This window comes from Eschscholzia californica, unplaced genomic scaffold (assembly GCF_041429995.1).
Source record: "Eschscholzia californica isolate CP2 unplaced genomic scaffold, dmEscCali1.0.p SCAF_6, whole genome shotgun sequence".
NCBI lineage: Eukaryota > Viridiplantae > Streptophyta > Magnoliopsida > Ranunculales > Papaveraceae > Eschscholzia > Eschscholzia californica.
The window spans coordinates 43,709,492-43,733,956 of NW_028238483.1; the positions used below are offsets into that span (position 1 = coordinate 43,709,492).

At 37.3% G+C, this 24,465-nt stretch overlaps 4 protein-coding genes across 8 annotated transcripts; all 4 read left to right on the forward strand.

Moving 5' to 3' along the window:
- Positions 1–1,273: 1,273 nt before the first annotated feature.
- On the forward strand, positions 1,274–8,252 carry LOC147535370 (U-box domain-containing protein 33-like). 3 transcript variants are annotated; one of them, XM_086645633.1, is made up of 10 exons: positions 1,350–1,770; positions 1,859–2,359; positions 3,178–3,299; positions 3,596–3,717; positions 4,146–4,250; positions 4,909–5,371; positions 5,729–5,869; positions 5,984–6,514; positions 6,757–7,521; positions 7,872–8,252. In XM_086645633.1, exons 2-10 carry the CDS (start codon positions 2,164–2,166, stop codon positions 8,055–8,057), a joined length of 2,631 nt encoding a protein of 876 aa, XP_086501759.1. In that variant the 5' UTR covers positions 1,350–1,770; positions 1,859–2,163; the 3' UTR covers positions 8,058–8,252. The 3 variants fall into 3 exon arrangements, with proteins under 3 accessions (XP_086501758.1, XP_086501759.1, XP_086501760.1); XM_086645632.1 differs by having other exon boundaries at positions 1,274–2,359; XM_086645634.1 differs by lacking the exon at positions 1,350–1,770 and having other exon boundaries at positions 1,949–2,359; positions 3,596–3,641.
- Positions 8,253–8,289: 37 nt separating this feature from the next.
- On the forward strand, positions 8,290–14,471 carry LOC147535371 (uncharacterized). Its single transcript, XM_086645635.1, has 10 exons — positions 8,290–9,019; positions 9,806–10,026; positions 10,440–10,573; positions 11,079–11,123; positions 11,227–11,280; positions 11,495–11,599; positions 11,705–11,911; positions 12,020–12,105; positions 12,325–13,427; positions 13,801–14,471. Exons 2-10 carry the CDS (start codon positions 9,867–9,869, stop codon positions 14,094–14,096), a joined length of 2,190 nt encoding a protein of 729 aa, XP_086501761.1. The 5' UTR covers positions 8,290–9,019; positions 9,806–9,866; the 3' UTR covers positions 14,097–14,471.
- Positions 14,472–15,256: 785 nt separating this feature from the next.
- On the forward strand, positions 15,257–16,477 carry LOC147535372 (uncharacterized). Its single transcript, XM_086645756.1, has one exon. The coding sequence runs from the start codon at positions 15,468–15,470 to the stop codon at positions 16,143–16,145; it is 678 nt and encodes a 225-aa protein (XP_086501882.1). The 5' UTR covers positions 15,257–15,467; the 3' UTR covers positions 16,146–16,477.
- Positions 15,611–23,071, forward strand: LOC147535373 (signal peptide peptidase-like 4). Of its 3 annotated transcripts, XM_086645753.1 has the most exons (16): positions 15,611–16,679; positions 17,101–17,280; positions 18,159–18,223; positions 19,162–19,320; positions 19,430–19,541; positions 19,831–19,950; positions 20,056–20,207; positions 20,380–20,562; positions 20,658–20,692; positions 21,043–21,199; positions 21,361–21,414; positions 21,693–21,785; positions 21,887–22,029; positions 22,298–22,368; positions 22,546–22,629; positions 22,718–23,071. In XM_086645753.1, the coding sequence occupies exons 4-16, from the start codon at positions 19,237–19,239 to the stop codon at positions 22,864–22,866; spliced, it is 1,437 nt and encodes a 478-aa protein (XP_086501879.1). In that variant the 5' UTR covers positions 15,611–16,679; positions 17,101–17,280; positions 18,159–18,223; positions 19,162–19,236; the 3' UTR covers positions 22,867–23,071. The 3 variants fall into 3 exon arrangements, with proteins under 3 accessions (XP_086501879.1, XP_086501880.1, XP_086501878.1); XM_086645754.1 differs by lacking the exons at positions 15,611–16,679; positions 17,101–17,280 and adding an exon at positions 17,672–17,933; XM_086645752.1 differs by lacking the exons at positions 15,611–16,679; positions 17,101–17,280 and having other exon boundaries at positions 17,938–18,223.
- The last annotated feature ends 1,394 nt before the right edge of the window (positions 23,072–24,465 follow it).

Here is a 24,465-nt window from a genome sequence, read left to right on the forward strand (position 1 = left end):
ACTTCACTAATGTTGGTATCTAGACGTTCTCTTCAGCAGCTGTCATTTCTTTTTGTGCTGCTTTTCAGCCTTATACAGTTATACCTAGAATATGTAATATAAAATAAGTTATTTCAACATGAAAAAGACGAAATGACGGAGGATGCGGTCCCCTCAATTTCTTTGCTAATAACAATATAAAAATTATAATAGACAACACCGAAGGGCTTCCACTTCTAGAAAAGTGAGGTCTATGTAGATGATTGATGATATATGTAAAAGATGGAAAATTCTCAAAGTTACACTTCATTCGAGTGGATGAAGCAACCTTGTGATGTTTTTTTGGTTGAAAGAACCTTGTGATGTGTACTAGACTATATATTAACTTTCTGTCCTTTCATCAAAAAAAAAAAAACTTTCTATCCTCTTTTTGGATGTTATTTATTTTGAGGGTTTAAGGACAATGTTAAATGTGTAACAATCCTTAAATAAAGTATTTTCAACGATAGAACCACGAATCTCAGAATTTTCATATAAAATAAAGGCCGCGAATTTGGGGAATAAAGAAAATTCTCCGGGGAATAAATTCTCGAGAGAATCCGGATTTTTTTGAAAATTCTCCGGGAAATTAATTTTTATGGGGAATACATAATATATTTTTTTGAAAGTTCTCCTCCATCTCATCTGTTCTCTCTGCCACTTCATCTTCTCGCCACCTCATCATCTTCTCCGGCGAAGGTCGCCGACCAATTTTCCGGTCGACGACCTTCGCCGGAGAAGATGAGGTGGTAGAGAGAGGTGATAAGATGAAGGAGCTTTTTTTTTATAGCATCTTCTAAAATTAGAAGCCCCTTAGCAATAAAAAAGAAACATAAAAGTCAATCTTATTTGACTAGTTTTAAGAAAAGTCTTTATTCTCCGGAAAATAAGTTATTTTTTAAACTTATTAAGCTCCTATTCGCATTTATAGTCTAGACTTCTTAATCGTTTCGTAGATCTTTTTATCCGTAGGTTATCTATAACGAGGAAGCCGATATTGTCTCTATCCCAAGGAGTACAAGAGATTGTTCTTGGCAAAACTTCTAGGAGAGAGTCTACGGAAAATACCTCATCACTTGCCTCCTAATTACACCATCCGGACTGTGGATGCTCTTCTAAGGGATATGGGACCATTACATTTAATAATATGTTGAAATTTGAGGATAACGCCATGCTACCTATCAACATCATACTCAAAGAGGTCAATAGTTTAATCTAAAAATATTAAATGGGAGCGGCACCGGACGGAACTGTTATTCGCCCCGGATGATTATCTGGGTTCAGTACAGACTGGATGTCTATTTTAGGAGGCATCCAACGCCCACCCCTCCACTTGCCCTAACTTTTTTTCTTCTTCTCCTTCGTCTCTTCTTATTCGTACCATCAACATCGTCATCACGTCATCATAGAACCAATCTTGTTTCAAAACTCTTCATCATCGATCTACAATGAGGAAGTAGAGAGAGAAAAAACTTTGTTTTAGAGAGAGAATGAGAGTAAAACCATCATGGAAAGAACCTTGAATTCAAACCAACCTTAATCCATGATGAAGAGTTGTAGAAAGAGAAAAAAAAACTTGATTTCAAACCTTTGATCCAAAACCACCATTAAAAAATATTTTCAGCTCTCAAACTAGTCTCAGACTCGAGCCAGTCTTAGGATCTCGGACTGGTCAGTCCGGGACCTTAAGCAAAGTTTCAAGTTGACTAGTCTGAGAACCAAAGCAAGGGTTCGAACTCGTCCGAGTCCGAAGCCTTGCTTTGGATTTGGGACGGGTCAATCCATGTCCTCTGTAACTGGATGCCAATAGATGTGTGGGGTCAAAGGAGATTAACCTTAGTCAATCTCCTCCCCGGGTGCTAACAACAATATTTTCAAGTGCTTTTAGCAGCTCCGGGTATTAAATATTTGTACCCCCTTCCCTCCAACCGTTGTTAGCTTAGACTATTCTCCTCCTCCATTTCTCTCCTCTTCACAAAACCACCACAACTTCCTTCTTACTACCAATCTAGCTTAGAGAGAGAAAGAAGATATATATATATAGAGAGAGAGAGAGAGGAAGAGCTAGGTTAGAGAGAGAGAGAGAGAGAGAGAGAGATATGGAGAAATAGTAATCCATAGTTATAAACAAAAGAATCAATCTAAATGGAGAACGAGGGAGAAATCGAAGCACAATTTCAAAATCAAAATCAAGTAGTAGTAGGGGAAGAGAAAATTTATGTAGCAATAAGTAAAGATGTGAGAGAAAGTAAATCAATTTTGATATGGGCTTTACGTAATTCTGGAGGAAGAAAAATTTGTTTACTACATGTTCATCAACCAGCACATATGATCCCTTTAAGTAAGTTTTTTCCCTAATTTTTCAGTTTAATTTTACTTTAATTACTTGTTGTTTTGATCATCTTTGGATATTAGTGATTGTTTTTTTTTTCATCTGTTTTAATTTTCCTACAACATTGGGGGATTCCCATTTGTTAAGAGTTAAATCAGTTGACTTTCTTCAATTTAACCCTCAAAGTAGTGTTTTTTTTTTTGTATTGGATTCTTTTTCTTGGGTTTGGTTTTAGCTTGAAGAATTCGAAGTAGTGGATTGAATGAAGAAAAATGCAAGGGAACAAGAAAAACCAGGCAGACATACTTTTGGTAGAAATCCTATGTGGATTGTGTGATTCGTGTTTTCGACGATTCTGGTCCACTAAACTGCGGATCACGGCAAGCCACATAAGATTTCTGCCCAAAGTCTGCTTTAGGTTAGAAATACCAGATAGACTTTAGGTAGATATCCTATGTGGATTGCGTGATTCGTGTTTTCTATGATCCTGGTCCCACTGAACAGCGAATCACGGCAAGCCACATAAGATTTATGTCTATGAGTTTTCTTAGTTATTCTTGTTCTTTAGCATTACTCGTTAAGAATAAAAGCAAGTTTGTTGAACTTCAATCCAATTTGAGTTCCAACTTTTGGGTATAATCCAGTTCCTTGTGTTTCGTGAAATCTGGACTCACCTCAGAATATTAAGACTAGTAAAAGTTATTTTGTTTTTCTTTCCTTCAACATTTAGCTAGAATGCGATACGATTATAGGGTTGTGGGTGTGAGAAATAATAAAACTTGCAGGAGTAAAATCAAATTGATGTTTTTTTCTTTTTGTGATTGTAGTGGGGGGAAGATTTCCTGCAGACAAATTGAAAAATGAGGAAGTCACTGCTTACCGAGATCTTGAAAGGCGAAAAATGATTAAGATCATTAACGAATATCTACTAATTTGTGCTCAAGTCGGGGTATTGCTTCATCTACCACTTCATTTATACTGGAAACAAATTTTCTCATGGCACCTTTACTTCCCAGAGTATTCCATATCTACACACGCGTATAGTTTTTAGTTTTGAATGATGTTGAAATGAACTTAAATGTTTAAAATGGTACCATCGCTAGCAAGAAGCTATCATTTTGATCATATGAGCTTTGGAATTTTAAATGCCAGATTCATTTAAAATGCCCTATGTTTTAGCTCTATTCCTGCTTTCTGACTCGACTCACACTTTTGTTTAATATATCTTTTTTGTAATCCTTTTAGGTGCAGGCAGATAATGTGGAAATAGAAATGGACAACATCGAAAAAGGTATCATAGAACTCATCAATCGCCATGAGATTAAAAGGCTTGTTATGGGAGCAGCAGCAGATAAGCATTATTGGAAGTATGCACTGGAAAAATTACTTCTAGTTGTTTTTAGTTTTGATTTTCAAAGCATTATCTAAAACTACTCAGTTTAACTTTCATATTAACTACTATTTAGGGAAAGTACCGATGCAGTGCAAGGAGTTGAACCTTTTCCTTCTTAGTAACGGGTCCATTTCTTTCATTCATTTCAGTAGATCAAGAAGCACTTGCATGGGTCAAAGGTCCAGATGCAAGATCTAGGTCTGAAGACTATCTATAGAGGATATCCTAGTTGTAGCACCCTGAGTAACAATTTGAATCACAGGACCACACGTCAATTAATTGCTTTTAATCATGTTAGAAAATTTATCATGTTTATAGAAAAAGGGACTCGGGAAACTTATTTCAGTTCGGTTGAATCTAATGATGCAAATTACCAACCCATAATTCTACTTAATGCTCCAGGAAAATGATAGTGCTCAAGTCCAAGAAAGCAATTTTTGTGTGTAAACACGCCAATGATGTCTGCCATATAAGTTTTGTTTGCAAAGGGTTCCTCATTCACACAAGGTACGCTGTCTAATTAGTACCCAATATATATTACTTGCACAGGCTTCTACTATTCATGCAAAACTAGTGTGAGTGAGCCGGGATGGGGACATGAGATGGACTTTAGTGACTATTACTGCCTAGTCTACACAGTGGCCCCAACCTCAGGTTACCTCGGGAGTCGATATAGTGAGTGTCTGCACCAACAACCATATACTAAAGTGGAGAGCTCCTTTGGAGTTTGATTATTGTGCAAGCCATATGCATAGCCCAGTTCTTCTCTTGAGATTTAACTCCCCTCACTTAAAACATGGCCACATGTAGATTGCTACACCTGGATTCCCAAGTGACCTTAAACTATCCGAGGTCCATGGAAGCACTTTTGCTAGCTTAGACATGGCACCGCGTCACCCGCGATTTTGTTCATGACGTGTGCTCTCACTAGCCTGCTCATAAGGCCTCAATATACCAAGGTACTAGTGTATTCACCTATAGTTCAGGGTCTGGACTCCGGCACCCGGCTAAGCAATGTGGGAGTAAGTATGGTCTCCAGACTCCCGCATGTGCCACTCACATCTGGAATACTTTACACCATGAGATAGTTAACTAATTTGGACACTGTCCAAAGTATTGCTTTGCTGCATTGGACACTTGACAAGTGAAGCAACTTTTAATACAGGGAAGCTATCTTGGGTGGATCGGAGGTACCCACAACTTCATCACAGGCAGAATATCCAATCACAATAACTGATATTGCCCCATCAGAGAACTTAAGATTGAGGTCCCTTTCAGAGGGAATGAAGGACTATGTGAAGCTCATTAATCCTGTTAACGATTTATCTCGGAGAGTGAAGTCTGAGAATTATGACTCCCAAAGAGGAAGAGTCACGTCATTATCTTCATTAGAGGGAATGAGGACAGTGTCAGCATTAGGTGCAGAGGGGAATCCAGATGAGTGGAGAGAAATTTCTCAGAGGATTCCTCGTCATTTAGGGTTTCCAATATGGTCTTCGAACGAGCTGGGTGGAGCTTCTGAGTCTATCCCGTCTGTCAGATACGCGAAGAGTGAAGATGGGCTGATGTTATCTGCAGTGCTTGAATCTGAAGGGAGTCCTTCTTATCCTTCTCCGGATAATGAGCTGGTATGTACTGCAAAGAAACTCATGAAAACTTGTCTAGTAGTTGAGAGGATCTGATAATGTAACATAACTCACTCCTATTTCTGTATATTCCTTTTCATTAATATTGATTCGAAGTTTCAAAAAGGAAATTTAAATCATACTGAAAATGTGCTCAAATTCCTGATAGTTGGAATTTGACGAAACATAATTGAATATTTTCAAAATGATTTGACATTTACATATGGCAAAGCGCCAAACCCTATGTAAGAGTGTGTTTAAAAGCACTTCATTAGTGAACTTAATCAATTTGACTCAACTACAATCTTTCCTTTCGATTGTGCCAATGGCTTTCTCTAGCAACATTACTCATCTGTGCAGGTAGAAAGACGAATTACTGATGAAATGTATGATCAAGTACAACAAGCCATGTCTGAGACAGAGGATTCTAAAAGAGAAGCATTCGAAGAGTCGATCAGGCGTCGGAAAGCCGAAAGATATGCTATTGATGCTATGCGTAAAGTATGTTGTTATTTCTGAAACACTTACGTTCTAGCTTTTCTTGTACTGCGCATGACAGTCGGTGACATGTCTTGTCTTTTCGTGCAACTGAATAGTAAATATATCTTCGTATAGGCCAAAGCATCAGAAAGATTGTATAATAATGAGGTGAAACAAAGGAAGGAAATGGAGGACCTGCTAGCAAGAGAAAATGTAGCTTTAAGAGAGATGAAGAACCAGCAAAATCATATAGTGGAAGAACTTCAAACAGCCGAAGGCCACATATTGGTACTACAGAAGCAACTGAATGATTCTGATCGTATTATAAAGGGGATGGAAGACAAGATTCTCTCCGCAATGGATCTCCTGAAAACTCTCCAGAGAGAACGAGATGAGTTGCAGTTAGAGTGGGACAACACAATCAGACAGATTGAAGAGCTCAGGAAAATGAGAGAAGAGGACAAGGCAATCTCGAAGTTGCCAGAATTCTTCTCTGAATTCTCTTTCTTGGAGATCGAAGAAGCAACTAAAAAATTCGACGAATCACTAATTATTGGTGAAGGAGGATTTGGATGTGTGTTTAGAGGATTTCTTCATAACACCGAGGTAGCTATAAAGATGTTGCGTTCAAATAACTTGCAAGGACGCTCTGAATTCCAGCAGGAGGTAAAATCCAGAGCTAGTCTTGTATATAGATGTTATTTATCCTTGATGCGATCTGAAAACCCAAACAAAATGATAATTAAGCTAAACATACTAGACGAGGTTAAGCACTTAAGCTTAGCACTATTATTGAAACAATCCAGTATCTGAAAATGAGAGATAAGGGTGATATAATTTGCGTTTATTTTCTACTTGTGCTTATATTACGTCTCTGGAACTATTTTGTGTTGATGCTTGGGTTTCAGGTGGATGTTCTAAGTAGAGTGAGACATCCCAATATTGTCATCCTTATTGGAGCATGCCCAGAAGCCTTTTGTCTTATCTACGAGTACCTTCCAGGTGGCAGCCTTGAAGACCGACTTATCTGTAAAGACAACTCGCCCCCTTTATCATGGCAGGCCCGAACTCGAATTGCCACTGATATCTGCTCTGCCCTTATTTTTCTCCATTCCCAAGGTCCTCACAGCGTCGTTCATGGTGATCTCAAACCCGCCAATGTCCTCCTAGATGCTAATTTCACAACCAAACTCGGTGATTTTGGCATTTGCCGGTTCATTCCACGTGATTCGTCCACCAATGGGGCCACAACTCCATTTTGTATAACCAACCCAAAGGGAACTTTAATTTACATGGATCCTGAATTTCTCAGTACTGGAGAACTTACACCAAAATCTGATACATACTCATTTGGGATTATACTTCTACGCCTTTTAACCGGGCGACCTGCTATGGGAATAGTGAAAGAAGTTGAATATGCATTTGAGAGAGGTAATCTGAATGCACTATTGGATGAATCAGCTGGAAACTGGCCATTTATACTGGCAAAACAATTAGCTCAATTGGCATTGAGATGCTGTCAAGTGAGCCGGAAGGACAGACCTGACCTCGAGTCCGAGGTTTGGGGAGTACTCGAACCTTTGAAGGATTTGTATGGAGCTCCATCCTCTTCTCAGGGAGGAGATGAAGGACATTCTGCGGCTCCTTCGTACTTCATCTGTCCCATTTCACAAGTAAGCATCATATTTAGTTTTTTAAACTGTTCAGGATAGAAGTGACCCATCTGCTCAAAGGAACCTTGAGTTTACCAACGACCCGTGGCAACCCACCACGACCTAATGGACCGTGGCAGGGCAGATGGCTGGCCATCTCGTTTAGCCACAGCGCAGCCCATGACACAGATCCACCGTTGCTGACCCGCCACGACCAATGCCCCTAGTCTAGATTTTTAATGCGTCAAACACGTAAACTCACCTAAAAGTTTTTTTTAACACCTAACTTAATTTTGGTTCATGGCACAAGAAGAATGGCATGATATATCATATACGAGTTTTCTGAATGATTAAACTTGATGTTAATGCAGAAAATAATGCGGGAACCTTGTGTAGCAGCTGATGGATTTACATATGAAGGTGAAGCTCTGAAAGAGTGGCTAGATAGTGGAAATGGAACTTCGCCCATGACAAACCTTAAGCTTACTCATCGCAATGTCGTCCCTAACCATTCCCTTCGTTTGGCTATACAAGAATGGCAGCACAAACAACATTAACACGTATTTTCTTTATTCATAATCATATTAGACATTTTTTTACTCTTTTGGTATCATAATCTGCAATTTGAGTTGTGTATTTATATCCATTTGTATATACTAGATATAGAGGAGAGAGATGTAATAATTTACATACACATTTTAACAAATACATCAAAGTCGATAATGTATAAAATTAGAACGCTTCTTCTCTAACTTATGTCCAATCACACACTCGGTTCGAGATTCAGTTAGAATAGTGATCAAGGTAATCGTTCTTCTGTGTGTATCTTTAATGGATCTTGTGAAAAATTTCAGGGTTACTTCCCAAAGATCGACGTTTTGGGGAAGTAATAAAAATTTTAGGGAAGAAAGTTTGGGTGGAAACAAAATTTCTTTGTTTCCTCCAAACACTACCCGCTTTTGTTTTTTTTTCTTTCCCCCTCCATCTTCCCTTTCACCACCATCAACTCCGAAACCTTCGTCTAAAAAACCTGACGAGATTGTAAGGTAGAACTAGACGAAAGGTTCGGGCGGAGAAAGGGAGAGGGAGTCAGAAGATCAACTAATCTGCCTAGGGATGACACTAGTTGAATATCAAAAGGCTGAATAGCAATATAGGCTATTTCATTTGTCGATTTCAAATCTCGAGGCACCTTACAGATTTTTGTCAAATCCAACGGTGATTGCCCCACGTTTTTGCCTTTTTTGGCTTTCATTTTCCCCTTTTGACCCTCTATGTGTTTCCCTCGTTTTCCTCCCTCGAAACTTCTCCTTCTCTCTTTCTCTCTCTCTAGATTTCGGCGATCACTTCTTCTTTTCAATTTAAGATTTTAGGGTTTCTGATTTCATCTTCGGACTCGGAGTACATATCACCAGGTCTATAAGATCTTCATCGATTCTTCAAAATCTTCTCCCAAAATCTTCTCTCTCTCTCTCTCTCTCTCTCTCTCTCTAACTTTCTCTCCCGCATCTATCTACAGGTACGTAAATCTCCACGTCTTCCTTCTTCTGTGTGTTTGTTTTTGTTACTGCTTGTTCTTATGAATCTCGCGATACGCAAATCGAAAACCTAATTTTTTATTTTTGTTCTTGAATTTTATTGGTTTATGTTTTTAGACTGATTAGACTGTTACTTAATTTAAAGATATGAATCATTTGATCATTTTTGTTTTAGTTGATTAGAGATTAGGTTAATCTGATCCATGGTAGATCGATTTCGTTTCTGTTTTGTGTAGCCAGACCTTTTTTTTTTTAGGTTTATCTTTTGGTTTTAAGCTTAGTTAATTGTATGTAATGTGGGATGGAGTTGAGTTGAGGATGAATGTGTGATTTGGTTCATGTTAGCTTCATATAGGAGAATTTGTATGTTCTAATGGGTAGGATTTGGATTTGAGAAAAGAGTTATGGTTAAGTTCTTGGGTTGCAGTCAAATGCGAATTCTTCTTAATTGTGGATTGGAAGTACAAGAGAACTAGTGTTCTTGATACTAGAGGCAGTATTGAATGGGAAGGTAGCAGCTTTCACATTGTGGTTTGAGTCCAAATTCCAAAATGACCTAGTTTTGATTGCAAGCTTACCATCTCAAATAATTGACTAGTTTTATTGTGGAGCGGAGTAATGTTGATTAATGTAATTAAGTTACCCTACTTCAAGCAGTTGATTAGAGGGCTTTTCCATTACAGACTTGTTTTTGTACTTTATCCAATAAATGTAGCTTACTTTTGCATGTTATCAGTACTTAACCTTTAATTTTTCTCCTTCTCTAGGACGGGCTTTTGCAAAAGCTGCAAGGCATTGTAAGTGAGGTCTTATAACAGTCTGAATGCGATGAAGAGTAGTCAGAACATTGTGAAGTCAGAGGAGCGGACTTATTCTCTTGATAACCTCACCAGACAGGCAGCAGGAAGAGATTCTGTTCAATCCTACTCGAGGGCGGGTGAAAATCCAGTTCAGTGGATTCAGTTACTAAATGCTTTAGAGCAACAAGGTACTGGCGAACTTAATAGGACTTCAGATCTTAACTATATCATAGAACGGATGGAACGTTCACTATAACCTGTCAATAGTATGATACCATCTTCATCTGAGACTATTGGTGTTTAGGGTTATTTTCACCAAAAGTAGTTAAGAAGCCCCTAAAAGTGAGTGAACAGTTCCCTTGTTGCACATTATTAGAATCTGTGAAACTAGTTACGTTAGGCACCGCCAAGGTCAACGGCGTACCTTGTGTCTTTGTTTCATAATTCATAAGTTTTTGGTTGTAGGTAGTAAATTCCAGTGTCAAGCCTTCCATTTTTATGTCATTTGTCATAAGGTATTATAAATGTTGGTACCTGTAGGTTTTATTTCAGGTTGAAGAAGATTTATCTGTTTATAATAATATCTCTTTCCTCCTCACAGATCACTCAGGGTGGCCGTTGTCATATCCTAAGGTTCAGATGCAGAAGTGCAATAAGTGTGCTCGGGAATTTTGTTCACCAATTAATTATCGACGACATATACGTATTCACCGCCGATCTTTAAACATTGATAAGGTTAATTTGACATTCCTCTTTAACTTTTTCAAGTAATACTTTTTTCTCTTCCTTTAGTTCACTTAATTGAAGTATTTTTTTGGCTTCGCTTTTTTGAAAGCTATTTTTTGGCCTCGTATAATTGATATTTATGTTGATAATAATAAATGCTTATTTGGGTTTTATTACATGGTCAGACAAACATTTATTCTTAGTAGCACCTTAAAAATCATCTGCTTGGGTTTTATTATATGGGCTTTTCAAGTAATGCTTGACGTATGATTACCTGTGGGTTTCACTTGTTGTACCTAATACTGCTTATCAGAAGCAAAATGAAGACCTTGCTAGGTTTAATTGGAAATTTATCCTTTCTTTTTATTTTCTTCATTTGATTGATGGCCGTGTTAACATTTTGTAATGGAATGTTTTAGTTGAGATGGTGTGTCACTGTGTTCTCAAATCTCAATAGCAATTATATGACTCCATTAGGTTTTAGTTCTGATATTTGGTTTCAATTTTTTTGTAGGATTCTCCTAAGACTAGGGATTTCTTGGGTGAATTTTGGGACAAGGTAATTTGCTACTATTTACACTTGAGTATTTAGCAGCCTGAAGGCTGCAGTACTTTCATAATCATACCCTTTATCATAAATTCTTATTCATTGTTTCATGCAGCTATCATATGGTGAGGCAAAGGAGATTTTATCGTTTAACGATGTCATGTTGGAGGTAATGAACAATGAAATAATTCTGTTTATCTCATTAAAGTATGGTGGTTTGGGATTAATACTTTATCGGCAATTGGACCGTATGTGATTGATCTAATGTAAATTTTGTGTAAGGCACTTTGTGTTTCTCTTTCTGTCACAATAGTCTCTCTGTTAATTGTATAACTAAACTTAATTATCTTCTTATTATCTTTCTAATAAGCAATAAATTGTAGGACGTTTCTGGCTTGTCAATCATAAGGGCACTAACATCAGTCAACCGAAAACCAGGATTCTTTTCACTGCCACAAGTTTATGTCAGGGCTGGGACGGCACTGTTGGTTAGGCATTTTCTTTGTCTTCTCTACATCTAGTTCATTGTTCTTCTCTCATATATGTCGTAGTGGTTTAAAATATGACATTTTCTTTGTATGTACTTCATCCAGGATCTCATTCAAGGAAGATTTTCAAGATTTCCTATATCCTCAAAAGACTTATTTAGTATCCTTGATGATGCAAGTGAGAAGACATTCTTATGTCCTGGTACAGCTATATCCATGCAAAAATTTATGTTTGATGGTGAACCTGGGAAGATTGGACTAGAAATGAAGAATTTAATTGCTTGCACTAGTTTTTTGATGGAACAAAAATTGGTAAATTAACTCTATTTGTTATGCGTACCCTTCATACAAAAGAAATGGAATACTCGACTTATGATAGCATTTTTGGATTACCAAGGCCTAATAAAAATCTCAACGCAGATTAAGGAATGGTATGCTGATAAGGACGCAGAAGCTCTAAGGTGTCAAAAGTTGCTTGTGGAGGAAGAGGAAGCTGCTCAGAGGAGGTAACCTCTTGCGTATTTTTTTTTATAATTCTAGAAATTATGCGAACATAAAAAACATTCAAATTTTGGGTGGTCTTTGTCCTCTCTCACCCTAAAAGCTAGCTCATGGGTGACTCACCCCCTCCCCCTTCCTTAACCTATGTGAATTATCCCAACACAAAAGCTTTCCTTTATTTGTTTAGAAGATAGATCCTATTGCTGAATTTCTTTCTTACACAGACAAACTGAACTCTTGGAACGGAAAAGACTGAAAAAGCTTAGGCAAAAAGAGCCAAAAGCGAAGGTGCAAGTTAATGAAGAAGAGTTATACGTGGAAGAAGGTTCTTCACATTCTGTGGAGGTTTCATCTGCTATTGTGAATGTGTCTACTCCACAAGCTACCTCCAACTCCCAGTCACATGCTGAAGAATCAGTCTCAACTTTTCAGTCATTTATGGAGTCTACCCGACTTCCAAATACTGATGAAGAATTTATCATCGCGGATATTGGTGTGGGTTCTGACGCTGCCAACTCCAAGTCGCATATTGAAGAATCAGTTTCGACTGTTCAATCATTTCTGGAGCCTACCCGACTTCCAAACACTGATGTAGAAATTGTCAATGTGGATATAGGTGTGGGTTCTGATGCTGCCAATCCTACAAGTTATAAGAAATTTGAGCCGAAGGTGGTTCGGCAAGGAAATGGTCACAGGCGCCCGGTTGTTACCCAACGACGACAACCAAGTCCAAAACAGAGTGAAGCAAATATCTTCCATTCAGGTGAGGCCCCTCCAGTTCCTAAAATGAGAGCTATCCAGAAAAAGGGAACCTACTGGGACCAAAAACCTTCTTCTTTAGCCAACACCCATAAAGTCTGGACCAGAAAAACCAAAGTTGAGGATGGAGAAGATATGAATGGCCGAGTTCAGAAAGAATCAAGGGATAAGTCCGAGCAAGATGGCAACTTTGAGTTGTTAATAGGCTCTATCCCTGTCAAACTTGGAGATTGTGGTGGCAGCAAGAATAAGGTTGATCAATGTTCTATTACTTGGACTCAAGAGAAGCCCGTCAAACCTGAAAGCGGGAAAACCAGATCAAAGAGGAAGCTCTGGAAGCCAGTGGGGAAGTCTGAAGCTGGAAAATTCGCTAAAGCATCATGTCTGAAGAAAAAAACCCAAGAAGCACCAATTATTCCCCCAATGGATGAAAGCTATGCACATCGAGATGCTACTGATGGATGCTGCACGTCTGATAGGATGAACTGTTCAACTGCACTGGAAGAAGCACATCCAAGAGGGTCAAAATTGTTTTCTGCCCGTGCAGCAGAGGCTTTTCTCGCTCACAGTAAGTACAAAAACTCATTCTCCCAAAATCATTTTTTTTTGTCAAGGTCCAAGTCTCCAAGAGCAGAAAAGGAAAAAAAAACTTGTAGTTGAATGCCATAAAAAGTTTGATTTAAGTCTTCTAGACGAACCATCTCATGTTACCTTTTTTTAACTTAAACGAGGGGAAATTAGGAATTAGGAGTATTATGTTATGATCCAAGTGATGAGCTGTCGTCATCACAAAATTAGCTCATAATCATTTTCTCCAGTTGGGAGCAAGAGAAAAAAAAAAAGTAGATTAGGTGGTTAGACTAACTTGTGTTATTACATAGAAGTTCTTATTGGTTATTTATTGAGGCTTATTCCTTTGCTATATCAAACTGATTGTGCAGGATGGAAGGAAGCTATAGCTGCGGACCATGTGAAGCTGGTTTTACCCCCAGAAGCAAAACCACCATGTCACCCGGATAAACAAGAAGATGCTCAAGTAGCACCACAACCACTACCACCACCGGCATCGGACTGTTGCGGTCACAATATTCTTCGCAGTTCTGAAAATCGGCTGAGAAGTAACGAGGACGCTCTGGGACGTCCAAATACTGGGCCTAATCAGGCTGGCAAATCTAAATCAAAGCCTGAGAGAAGGTATAAACGAAAGTACATCCCTAAGCAAAGAGACTATACTTGAGGAGCTCTTATTGTTATACCAAATGTGCAGCTCCATAGCCATTACAAATATTGTTATAGCAGAAGTTCCAGTTTTAGTAGGGATCTTGTGTCAGAGGATTGATAAAAAGAAGAAAAAAATGAAGAGGAAAAGTAGAAAAAGTGGTTGATTTTGGGGGGATTTAGATGCTTTATTTTTTGGGGGGTAAAGGGAGTCTAGTGAGGTTAGGTTTTTATTGGCACAAGAGATTTTTGTAATAATTTGGGTTTTGTCTTCTCTTCTTGTTATTGATCCTCAATTTACTATTTTGTGAAAAATGATATGTTCATTGCAGAAAATTCAATACAAGTGTAAGAAAGTATAAGAATGGGGTTAATTGAGTGCTCTCATTGATCATGTATTACTTTATCTAGTCACAAGATGTTCTTTAGAAACCTAAGTTAACCAATGGGTATATCAACAAAAAAGAAAGTTAACCAATGGGTTTGAATGGGGTTTGATCTATTAAGAGTGACTACACATTCTGTCGTCTCACCACCGCTGAGAGATTCTTTTTAGAGAGGAAAATTATAAGGCCCAAAATTTGGGTCAAAATTGCAAATGAAGCCCAACCCGGAATAATAATGCAAAAAAAACCCAAAATTTGAAATTACAAAACATTTATGAAAATTTCTGAACAAAACACAATTTGCTCTCAACAATTTTGTATTTGTCTGTATGAACAAATTTGTTTTTGTTCACACATAATTATATATGTTGTCACAGTTTCGAAAGTGTTGTAATAATTTCAAAAGTGTTGCCAACAGTTTAAAAATTGAGTTTTTTTTACATTATTATTTCTGAGTGGTTTTTTTTTCGTATTTGGGCCCAAATCTTGGGCTTTTCTTACATAGTTTCTCTTTTTAATATACACCCCCTAAACCCTTTATATTCTCATCCATCTCATCAATATTGTACTACATTTTAGTTTTAAAATGTCTTGAAAATCATGTCTTCCCCTAAAAAGATGTCAAAGAAGTGTAAGAAAAAATTGAGCCATGCCATGGCATTTTTGAGAAATTTTTGGATCCAAATCCTCCACAAATTATCACTCCTCAATTCTTGTTCATTCCCATGAAACCGACTTTGACGTTCAACAAAAAAAAAATGAAACCGACTTTGACTAACGACCAAGTTGACCAAATATTATCTTCCCAAAACACTTGTCATCCTCACAATCATCTCACCTCTTATTCCTCCACCTCCTATCTTCACATTTTCCTCTTTCTCTCTCTAAAATCCTTAAACACCCTTCTTCCTCTCTCTCTCTGTCTCTCTATAAACAAAACTCCAACTACAACCACCTCCAAATTTCAAGAACAACCCTCTCTTTCTCTCTCTAGAAAAGTGAAGATGTCATCAGGTGATGTAGTACATGAACAACCACCAAAATCACCCTTACAAACCCAAAGACGGCTACTTTCATTTCCCCAATTAAATGCCCTAGCTTTAATAATAGTTTTATCAGCTAGTGGAATGGTAAGCATACAAGATTTCTCCTTTGTTGTTCTATCTTTCTTCTACATTTTCTTCCTCTCCAAAGTTGCATTCCCACCTTTAACCCCATCAGTTGAAAACCCACCAATTTTTGGTGAAAAAAACCGAATCTTGACTATTTATGTATCAATTGGTGCCCTAATTGGTCTGTTCTTACCCATTGCTTACATTTTTCATGGAATCTATGAAGGTGATAAAGAAGGGATTAAAGCAGCAGCTCCCCATGTTTTCCTTTTATCTAGTCAAGTTTTTATGGAAGGAATAACATATTCAGGTCGATTTTCATTGCCAATTAGGGTTATGGTACCTGTTTTTTATAATGCAATGAGGGTTTTAAGTATAATGGAATGGTTGACATCTGAAATAGGGAAAGTTGATGAAGTATATAGTGGATCAGAGATGAGATTATATATTGGAAGAGGACTTGCTTTAGCTAATATGGGTTTTTGGTCTTTTAATTTGTTTGGGTTTTTGTTACCTGTTTATGCACCTAGGGCTTTCAAAAGATATTATGGGTACAAGGAGAAAGTTTGATTGTGGGTTTATGTGATCTTTCTCTAATTTTGTTTTTTTTGGAATGTATTTTGATTTTGTTCTAGCTAGCTAGGAATCTGTCTAATCAGATACTAATCTACTTTGACGGATCCTAAAAATGATGAAGATATAGAATGTTACCTAATATCTCATTACTCTCTCTCTCTCTCTTTGTATGTATGTAATTATTATTGTAAGGTTTATTTTCCCTTGATGATGGAATTAGAGAGAGATTTTGACATCTCTATGTATTGTTGTTGTGTTTATGAATGTGGAACTTTCTTGTGCTCATGAGAACTTTCTTGTGCTCATGGGAACATTCTTGGTTTTTATTCTTGTCCTACTTTGTGTTTGTTAGGTTTTTCTTAATAATGTGAATGTTAAATATGTATATGTTGCGGAAACAATCCCACATCGATTGTGAGACGAGTGTCGTGATGCTCTTAAGAGGTTAAGCACCCTTTCCTACTGAAGCCTTTTAAAATCGTGAGGTCTAGTGTGCCAAAGCAGACAGTGTCACTAGCACTTTAGAAGGTTAGTCCGCCCCATCCTATAACATTGGTATGTAGTTTTAGTTGTTTTGTTATCCTTTATCACTCAAACGAAGTTTTGCAGAGTGAAGTTTTGCATCTGAATAACGTTATTTCAAATATGTGTTTTGAGGAAAGAAATAAAAAAAATAAAGAAGTCTAATTTGAGAAAAATATTTATTTTATGATCTGATTTAAGGAGAAATCAAATTATATAAGTTTGAAAGTTGCTCATTCGGACTGAGCTTGGGCTTCAACATCACCAAGTAAAGCCTTTAGAGGCACCCATGAAAATTACTGGGGTGAATAGAGATAGATAAAAAACTACCATGTTTTTTCTTATTGGTATCATGTTAATAAGCATTAAAGAAGATGGGGAGTGATTTAAGGTTTGCCATGAATGTTGTTGATATCTTCTGTTTCAGCTGTCAAACATAGGCACATGGTTACCTTGACAGGAATCAATGAAGAGACAAGATTCATTCATTGGTTGATGTAGAGAGAAGAGAGAGAGAGACTCTTTCTTTCTTTCTTTCTTTCTTTTTGGGAGAAGAACAATAAAATCTGTTATGTTCACCAAAGTTGGATATGTCATGTCTCATGTGGTAAGTTGTCATTCTGTTACTATTCTCTTTCAATTGGTAAAAATATATCTGTCGGTGGGTAACACTTCGCTTGAAGAACTTATATATACTTTTTATTTGATGAAATGAACCTATATATACTTCATAAATTTAATTTTCACTTTAGACAAGTGAGATGGTAGATTTGTTTTCGGATCATTTTCATGTTATTTTGTAATGTAAATAAGGAAATCTTGTCACTAGGCTCACTTTTTTACTAATCAAATTCAACTTATCATCAAAATATCAAACACTGGATTTACCTTTTCACTACTCTAACTAAATGTAACAATATAAAATGGATAATTTCTACTTGTCATATTCTTACCTTCGTGTATAGTTTATAAATTCCCAGTGTGTTTCAATTAAATAAGGGGAGGTAGTACAATTTGACACTCTTGAAAGTTTGTCCTTTGTTATTTATCTAAGCGCGTACAAATTAGTCTTTGATTAGTTGAAATTTATTCATGTTTAGTTTTGGATTATGGGGTTGTATTATTAGCCAAGGAGGGAAAACAAACACAGCTAGTTAGAAATTTATTAGATAGATTTTTTACATAGTCTGGTGAAAAATGATGAAATTGTGGAATCAAAACAAAGTTAAAAAAACAAGAAAGATAAAGGAGACCAAAAAGGTGGAACCTTTTCCTACTTTTCTTCTTCATTTGCTTCTTTGTAACTTCCCTTTCTGTTTTTGATGCACAGGGAAGAACACCATTTGGTGGTCTATTAAGTTTTTCTTTTTAGAGAGAGAGAAAGAGGAAAGTTTATTTCAATGGAAAGAGAGAGAAGATTTTCATTGTGGGTTTTCTTACTTTGTGGTTTTCTTCTACTATTCTCAACTCCTTTAGTACTTGCAGGAGATATAGTTCATGAAGATGATAAAGCTCCTAAAAAGCCTGGTTGTGAAAACAACTTTGTTTTGGTAATCACCTTTCTGATTTTCTCTTCTACCCATTTTTATGTTCTCCCTTTTCTAATTTGGGTACCTCTTATTTCTACCAATTTCCATCTTTAGGGTTTCTCTAATAAGTTTTGTAGGAAATCAATTTTGGAAGCTACTTTAGTGAAATGTTATAATTTATGAGAAGGATCTGTTTTTCTTTAGCTACCCAATTCCAAATTTGCAACTTTCTAAAAAAATGGGATATGTTTAGATGATTACTAAGTTTTAGTGAGGAAATAGATAAAACATAAAATGAATTTCCTAATGGAACACAAAAATAAGTTGATCCATCATCCTGGTACTCTCTGCATAACTTCAAGCTTGATTTCGAAATTTAGCAAATTGTTCAATAGCTTGATGGGTTGATTTCTTAAGTCTTTTTGGCATTCACTCCCATGACATAGAAACACAGCTAAAAAATGTAATGTCCCACATCGTTTGGTGCGCGTATGGAGATTGGGCTAGGTGCATGCTCAACCTTAGTATGTGTCGAGGTATTTCGTGTGGGCTTGTGGAGGCCAAGCCAGGAACAAAACCTTGTACCATTGGACTTGGCCCTTGGTGTCAAAAGCGTGGACAATATCGAAAACTGCTAAAAGTTGGGGCTTTACAAATTGAGTCCGACATGTTCATAACTAGAGTTAGAAAATAGAAAAGGTAGTTAGTGATGTCTCCCGGGTTGATAGTCTCACAATAAAACCCCGTATTTTAGTTATTTACACTAATTTATTTTGGAAACGGATTGAAGGTATTACATTTGTTAGATGAACTTTTTTAGACTTACTGCTTTACTCTTTATGTTCTATGTAATTCACTCTGCTTATGTTGAAGTCTCTCATTTTAATCTGTGGCGTTCTTTCTGTTTACACCTTTGTTTTTTCAATCATTTGTTTATGTTATTATCTGGCTTTTGTTAGGTGAAAGTTCAAACTTGGATCAACGGAATAGAAGGCAATGAGTTTGTTGGCGTTGGTGCTAGATTTGGCACTACTATGGAATCAAAGGAGAAACATGCAAACCATACTAAGCTTGCTCTTGCCGATCCTCCTGATTGTTGTAGTACGCCAAAGAATAAGGTAATCACAATCATAAGCATAAAAATAGTTGAGATTGTTCTTACTAATGTATTGAGAGCACGATATCCTTGTTTTCTAATTGCCTTGAGATCTATGATCGTTGGATTAGCTTGCTGGAGAAATCATTTTGGTTCGTCGGGGTAACTGCAAATTCACGACCAAAGCAAATGTTGCTCAAGCGGCTGGTGCTTCTGGCATCCTCATCATAAATTATCGTAAAGGTACTTGCAGCTGGAAATTTCACAACAAAGGAAAACATTAGAGATTGTCTCTTATCGTTTGTGATTATGAGTAGGATCAATTATCATTCGGCCTCCAAATTGTAACCAACTTGCCCCCCCCCCCCCCCCCAATATTTTGACCAACAGACAGTTCGCCCTCCTCATTTTGTTGTCAAGATTTGGGGCCAGACGAGATGATTGAAATATGGGGGCCAAATGGGAATTAACCCTTATTACTAAGTGTGACCTTACTCGTCCTCCAATTGCCGCTTCTTTGTTGCATCTGCAGAACTATACAAGATGGTGTGCGAGCCCGATGAAACAGATCTTGATATACACATACCCGCTGTCATGCTACCACAAAATGCTGGCGATATCTTGGAGAAAGGTTTAAAAAACAGATCTGCAGGTAAAAATCCCAAGGTCTAATTATCATTTCTGTATATATTTGGTACGCTATTGTTCAACACCTACGTTCCTATTTTGCTTTTTGACGGGTTCGAGTTATTTTCAGTTGCCGTGCAGCTATACTCGCCAGAGCGTCCACTTGTTGACATAGCCGAAGTCTTTTTATGGCTCATGGCAGTCGGTACTATATTATGCGCATCCTATTGGTCTGCATGGAGTGCCAGAGAAGCAGCTCTTGAGCAAGATAAGATATTAAAGGTCATTTTCTTTTGCCTTCGCAGTTTCCGTATTCTACTTTAAACTACCTATACAAGAGGAAGATTACCTTCTTCTAGTGGACCATGTTTACTGACGAGAAACTAAGTGAACCTCTGACGTTTTATTCTTCCTTTGAACAACGGGAAATACTTATTTTTGCCGGATCATGTAGGATGCATCATATGATTATGAAAATGTTGAAGCGTCAGGTTCTAGTGGTGTAGTGGACATCAACATGACATCTGCAGTTCTATTTGTTGTGATTGCTTCGGGCTTCTTGATTATGCTTTACAAACTTATGTCTTACTGGTTTATTGAACTTTTGGTGGTCCTTTTTTGCATCGGTGGAGTAGAGGTATGTTCTTCCTGGTTTCACTACTTGTTAAATCATATATAAGTATATGTTTATCTCACTTATATTGATAGTGAACGTTGTAATTTCTACTACAGGGCCTACAAACTTGCTTGGTGGCTTTGTTAATGAGGTAAGATTGCATTCTTTTATGTGCATGACCTCGACTACACTTGTGTTGTTACTGGCGAGAGCATAATTCATAATTATATATGCATTTATGGGGTTTGAATTTGTTGTCTAATTAGGTTGTCTATGTTTGTGTTACACTTTTTGCACTGAGAATAGTCCCTCACATGGGCAGAAGGAAGCTTAGTGATCAGAATATATAATGTAAGGCATCTCCCTCATTACCAATTGGTTGAGTTGGAAAACGACGAACGCAATATGGTATCAGAGTTAGACCTATACGCGATAGGCCCACATAAAGAGGGTATCATGTGTACTCAAATGTTGTAAATTGGCTGAGATTCGAAATTTCAGGTGGTTTAAATCTGCTGGAGAATCATTTATCAAAGTCCCATTCTTTGGAGCTGTATCATACCTTACATTGGCAGTTTCTCCATTTTGCATAGCCTTCGCTGTTGTTTGGGCCGTTTATCGGCGCGCCTCCTTTGCCTGGATAGGCCAAGATATCCTTGTAAGAATGAGGTTTCATTTTTTACGCATTTTGCTTTTTTGATTGCTTATTCTCTTTACTTTTGATCTTTGTCCTCCCAGTACTCTTTTACCTATTTGAGTGAATTAGGCGAATAACATTTTCATCGGTTACTAATAGTTTTGCATCCTTTTCTCAATCAGGGTATTGCACTGATAGTTACGGTTCTTCAGATTGTCCGTGTACCCAATCTTAAGGTAATAATTCTATCTAAACTCAGTTTTCTTAAGGTATGAAGTTCATTGTTTGCGTCTTGAACTGTGATTTTACTTCCCAATCTATGTATCCTTCATTATGTCATCCTATATTATCATCTAGTACGAGTACGATATTGATCCTTGAAATAAGAAACTTGCAAGGTCACCGTAGAGGAATAGTGGACGGACGAATCTAAAATCAGCGGGACGGGGATAAGTGTGTGTCTGTGTCGTTATATTGCATCTCATATAATGCATATGATATATGCATGAATCAGGTGGGTTCAGTGCTTCTGAGTTGTGCCTTCTTGTACGACATTTTTTGGGTATTCGTCTCCAAGAGGTGGTTCCATGAAAGTGTAATGATAGTGGTAAGTAGTTCAATGCCTTATCTCACCAAAATAATTGAATATTTGTCTTTGGAAACATCTTGATCTTAAAAGTGATTAACTTGCAAATGTACCGTTTTTAGGTTGCTCGTGGCGATAAAAGTGGAGAAGATGGTATTCCGATGTTGTTAAAGATCCCACGAATGTTCGACCCTTGGGGCGGTTACAGTATTATCGGGTTCGGTGATATCCTCTTACCGGGATTAGTACTCGCTTTTTCATTAAGGTCAAAATTCTTGTCTCTCTAATTTCATATAATAATTCCTTGTGTCGTTCTGACGGAAACTTTCGAAAGATTTAGGTACCCATTCGGTTCAATATTATTAAAAACTAGTATTCAAGATATCTTGCCACTGATAGGAAAATGAATATGAATTCTTACCCAAGTGTCTTTTTCAAGAGGGATTCATCATGATCCAAATTACATATAAATTTTGCAGAACTGTTATAGATTCTTTCTGTCGGATTGATTTCAGATCAATTTAACAATGCAGGTATGATTGGCTTTCGAACAAGACTCTAAGAGCCGGATATTTTCTCTATGCTATGATCGCTTATGGTCTTGGTAAGATGAATCGGTCCGACATTTAATGAATTTTCGTTCTTGTTTGAGAAATTATAACATCTACAAACACAATAAACCTGATTTTTTTTTGTCGAAAACTCGCCCATTTCATTAAATGAACGGATTTGTTCGATATGTTTCAACGTATACACTCTGAAATGCAATGATATTTTGCAGGTCTACTTGTCACATACGTTGCTTTAAATTTGATGGACGGCCATGGCCAACCGGCTCTCCTTTACATTGTTCCATTCACACTTGGTACGTCGATGGTTTAGAGAGAAACTAGATAACTCACGACATCGCCTTCTAATGCTTTTGTTCGTGTTTATGTTGTTTTTCGGTGCAGGAACGATGTTGATGTTAGGGAAGAAGAGAGGTGACCTGCAAAACCTATGGAACAAGGGTGAACCAGTAAGGCATTGCCCACATTTGCAACTCCAACCTACCAATCAACCTGAACACGAAGATCAACAACAACAAGAACCCACCAAGTAAAGGAAGGACGAGAATCGGCCTGCATTTGTATAAATGGTAATATTTTGTTGTACTATCAACCCTAGAAGTAGTATATTGAGAAAGAGCCAGGACGAGGCATTAAAATGTAATACCCTACCATACATATTTTATATGTAACACTTCTCATCAACACTAGATCTTCGATGTCTGCGAGCGAATATAATAAACTTGGTATTCCCTTTCACCTCCAACCTTAATAAGTTTCGTCAAGTTCCTTATCTCTCATCCGACCTTGAAACCATTTATGACTTCGATTCTAGCGGACGAATCTGCTCTTTCTTCTTGGCCCAAGAATAAAATCGCCTGCATTCTACCAGGCCAGTCAGTCTGAATTTGATCTTCTAGAGAAGTCCTCCACCTCTTTGTAATCGATAGATAGCATAAAGGTAGTACATAAGCAAACTGATGAAAGAGATATAGATCGATAAGAAAACAACGAAAGGGTTTAAGTGGAAAACTACAAAAAGACATTAACGGTGGCTGGAAATTACCTATCAAGTTCTTCCTTCATTCATTCATTCATTGCTGAGTCTAGTTCATCGTCATCATCAAAGTCGATCTTAGGTAAGGAATCATCATCCTCAACATCTTGTAGTTTTGAAGTCTGCTTGGATCTTCTAATGTTCATTTCACCATTTCGGCAGTACAAGGAAGAGCATCTAAGTCCTGATAAAAGAACCAAATATATTACTGCTTCAAGATTATTGTTTTGCTAATAATCTCAACAAGAAGGTTAGCACAAAGTGGCGATCATGCATTCATGCCTTCACTTTGAAGTTTGTTTATACCCAAATCAAATGATTCGAATAAAGCCCATCTGAACTACTTCTTGTTTATTTACACCCAAAATCAAATAATTCTGGATTTGCATTTTCCTAAGATCAAATTTGTGACCTCCGTTTTGTGAAGTGAATGTCCAACCGCCGACAAAAAAAAAAATAGTTCTTCATCAAAAAAAAAAAAAAAACAAAAAAAAAATAGTGGACAATTAATAAAATAGGGTTAAAATTGGAAAAACCTAAAAATACGAATTAAGGAAAAAAAAAAAAAAAGGAGGGGCGAATGGCCACTTGTACCCCTCTCTCTCTCTCTCTCAAGTCTCATCTCGCCACGACCATGGTCACCAACTGAGGACACCATCACCCCTTACCAAGGTGAGGTGTGGGCTTGGTAAACATAGAAATAGATGGACCATAAACGACATCTTTTACGTTCATGATATCAAAAAAGATAGTAAATGAATGGAATTGGGATATGAACGGGTTAGTAGTAAAACAGAGCCACTTTGAAGTCCCTATGAAATGGGAATGGGGCATTAGACAGAGCCAACGCCGAAAAATTTCAGTAGTTACGAATGAAGCTTTGGACTCATATCAGTCATGGATTAAGAACGAAATTAAACTCTATCTAATCAAGAGCTCCGTTGTTAACCAGTATCCCTAAGCTCGAATTCTAATTGGGAAGATAGGATCTATTTTTGAATGATAAATTCAGAATGTTGAATGGATAAGCCCTCTTATTGTGAAAGTCGTCATGCAAAGTTATCATCCTAATTGGAACACACTAGATCAAATTAGG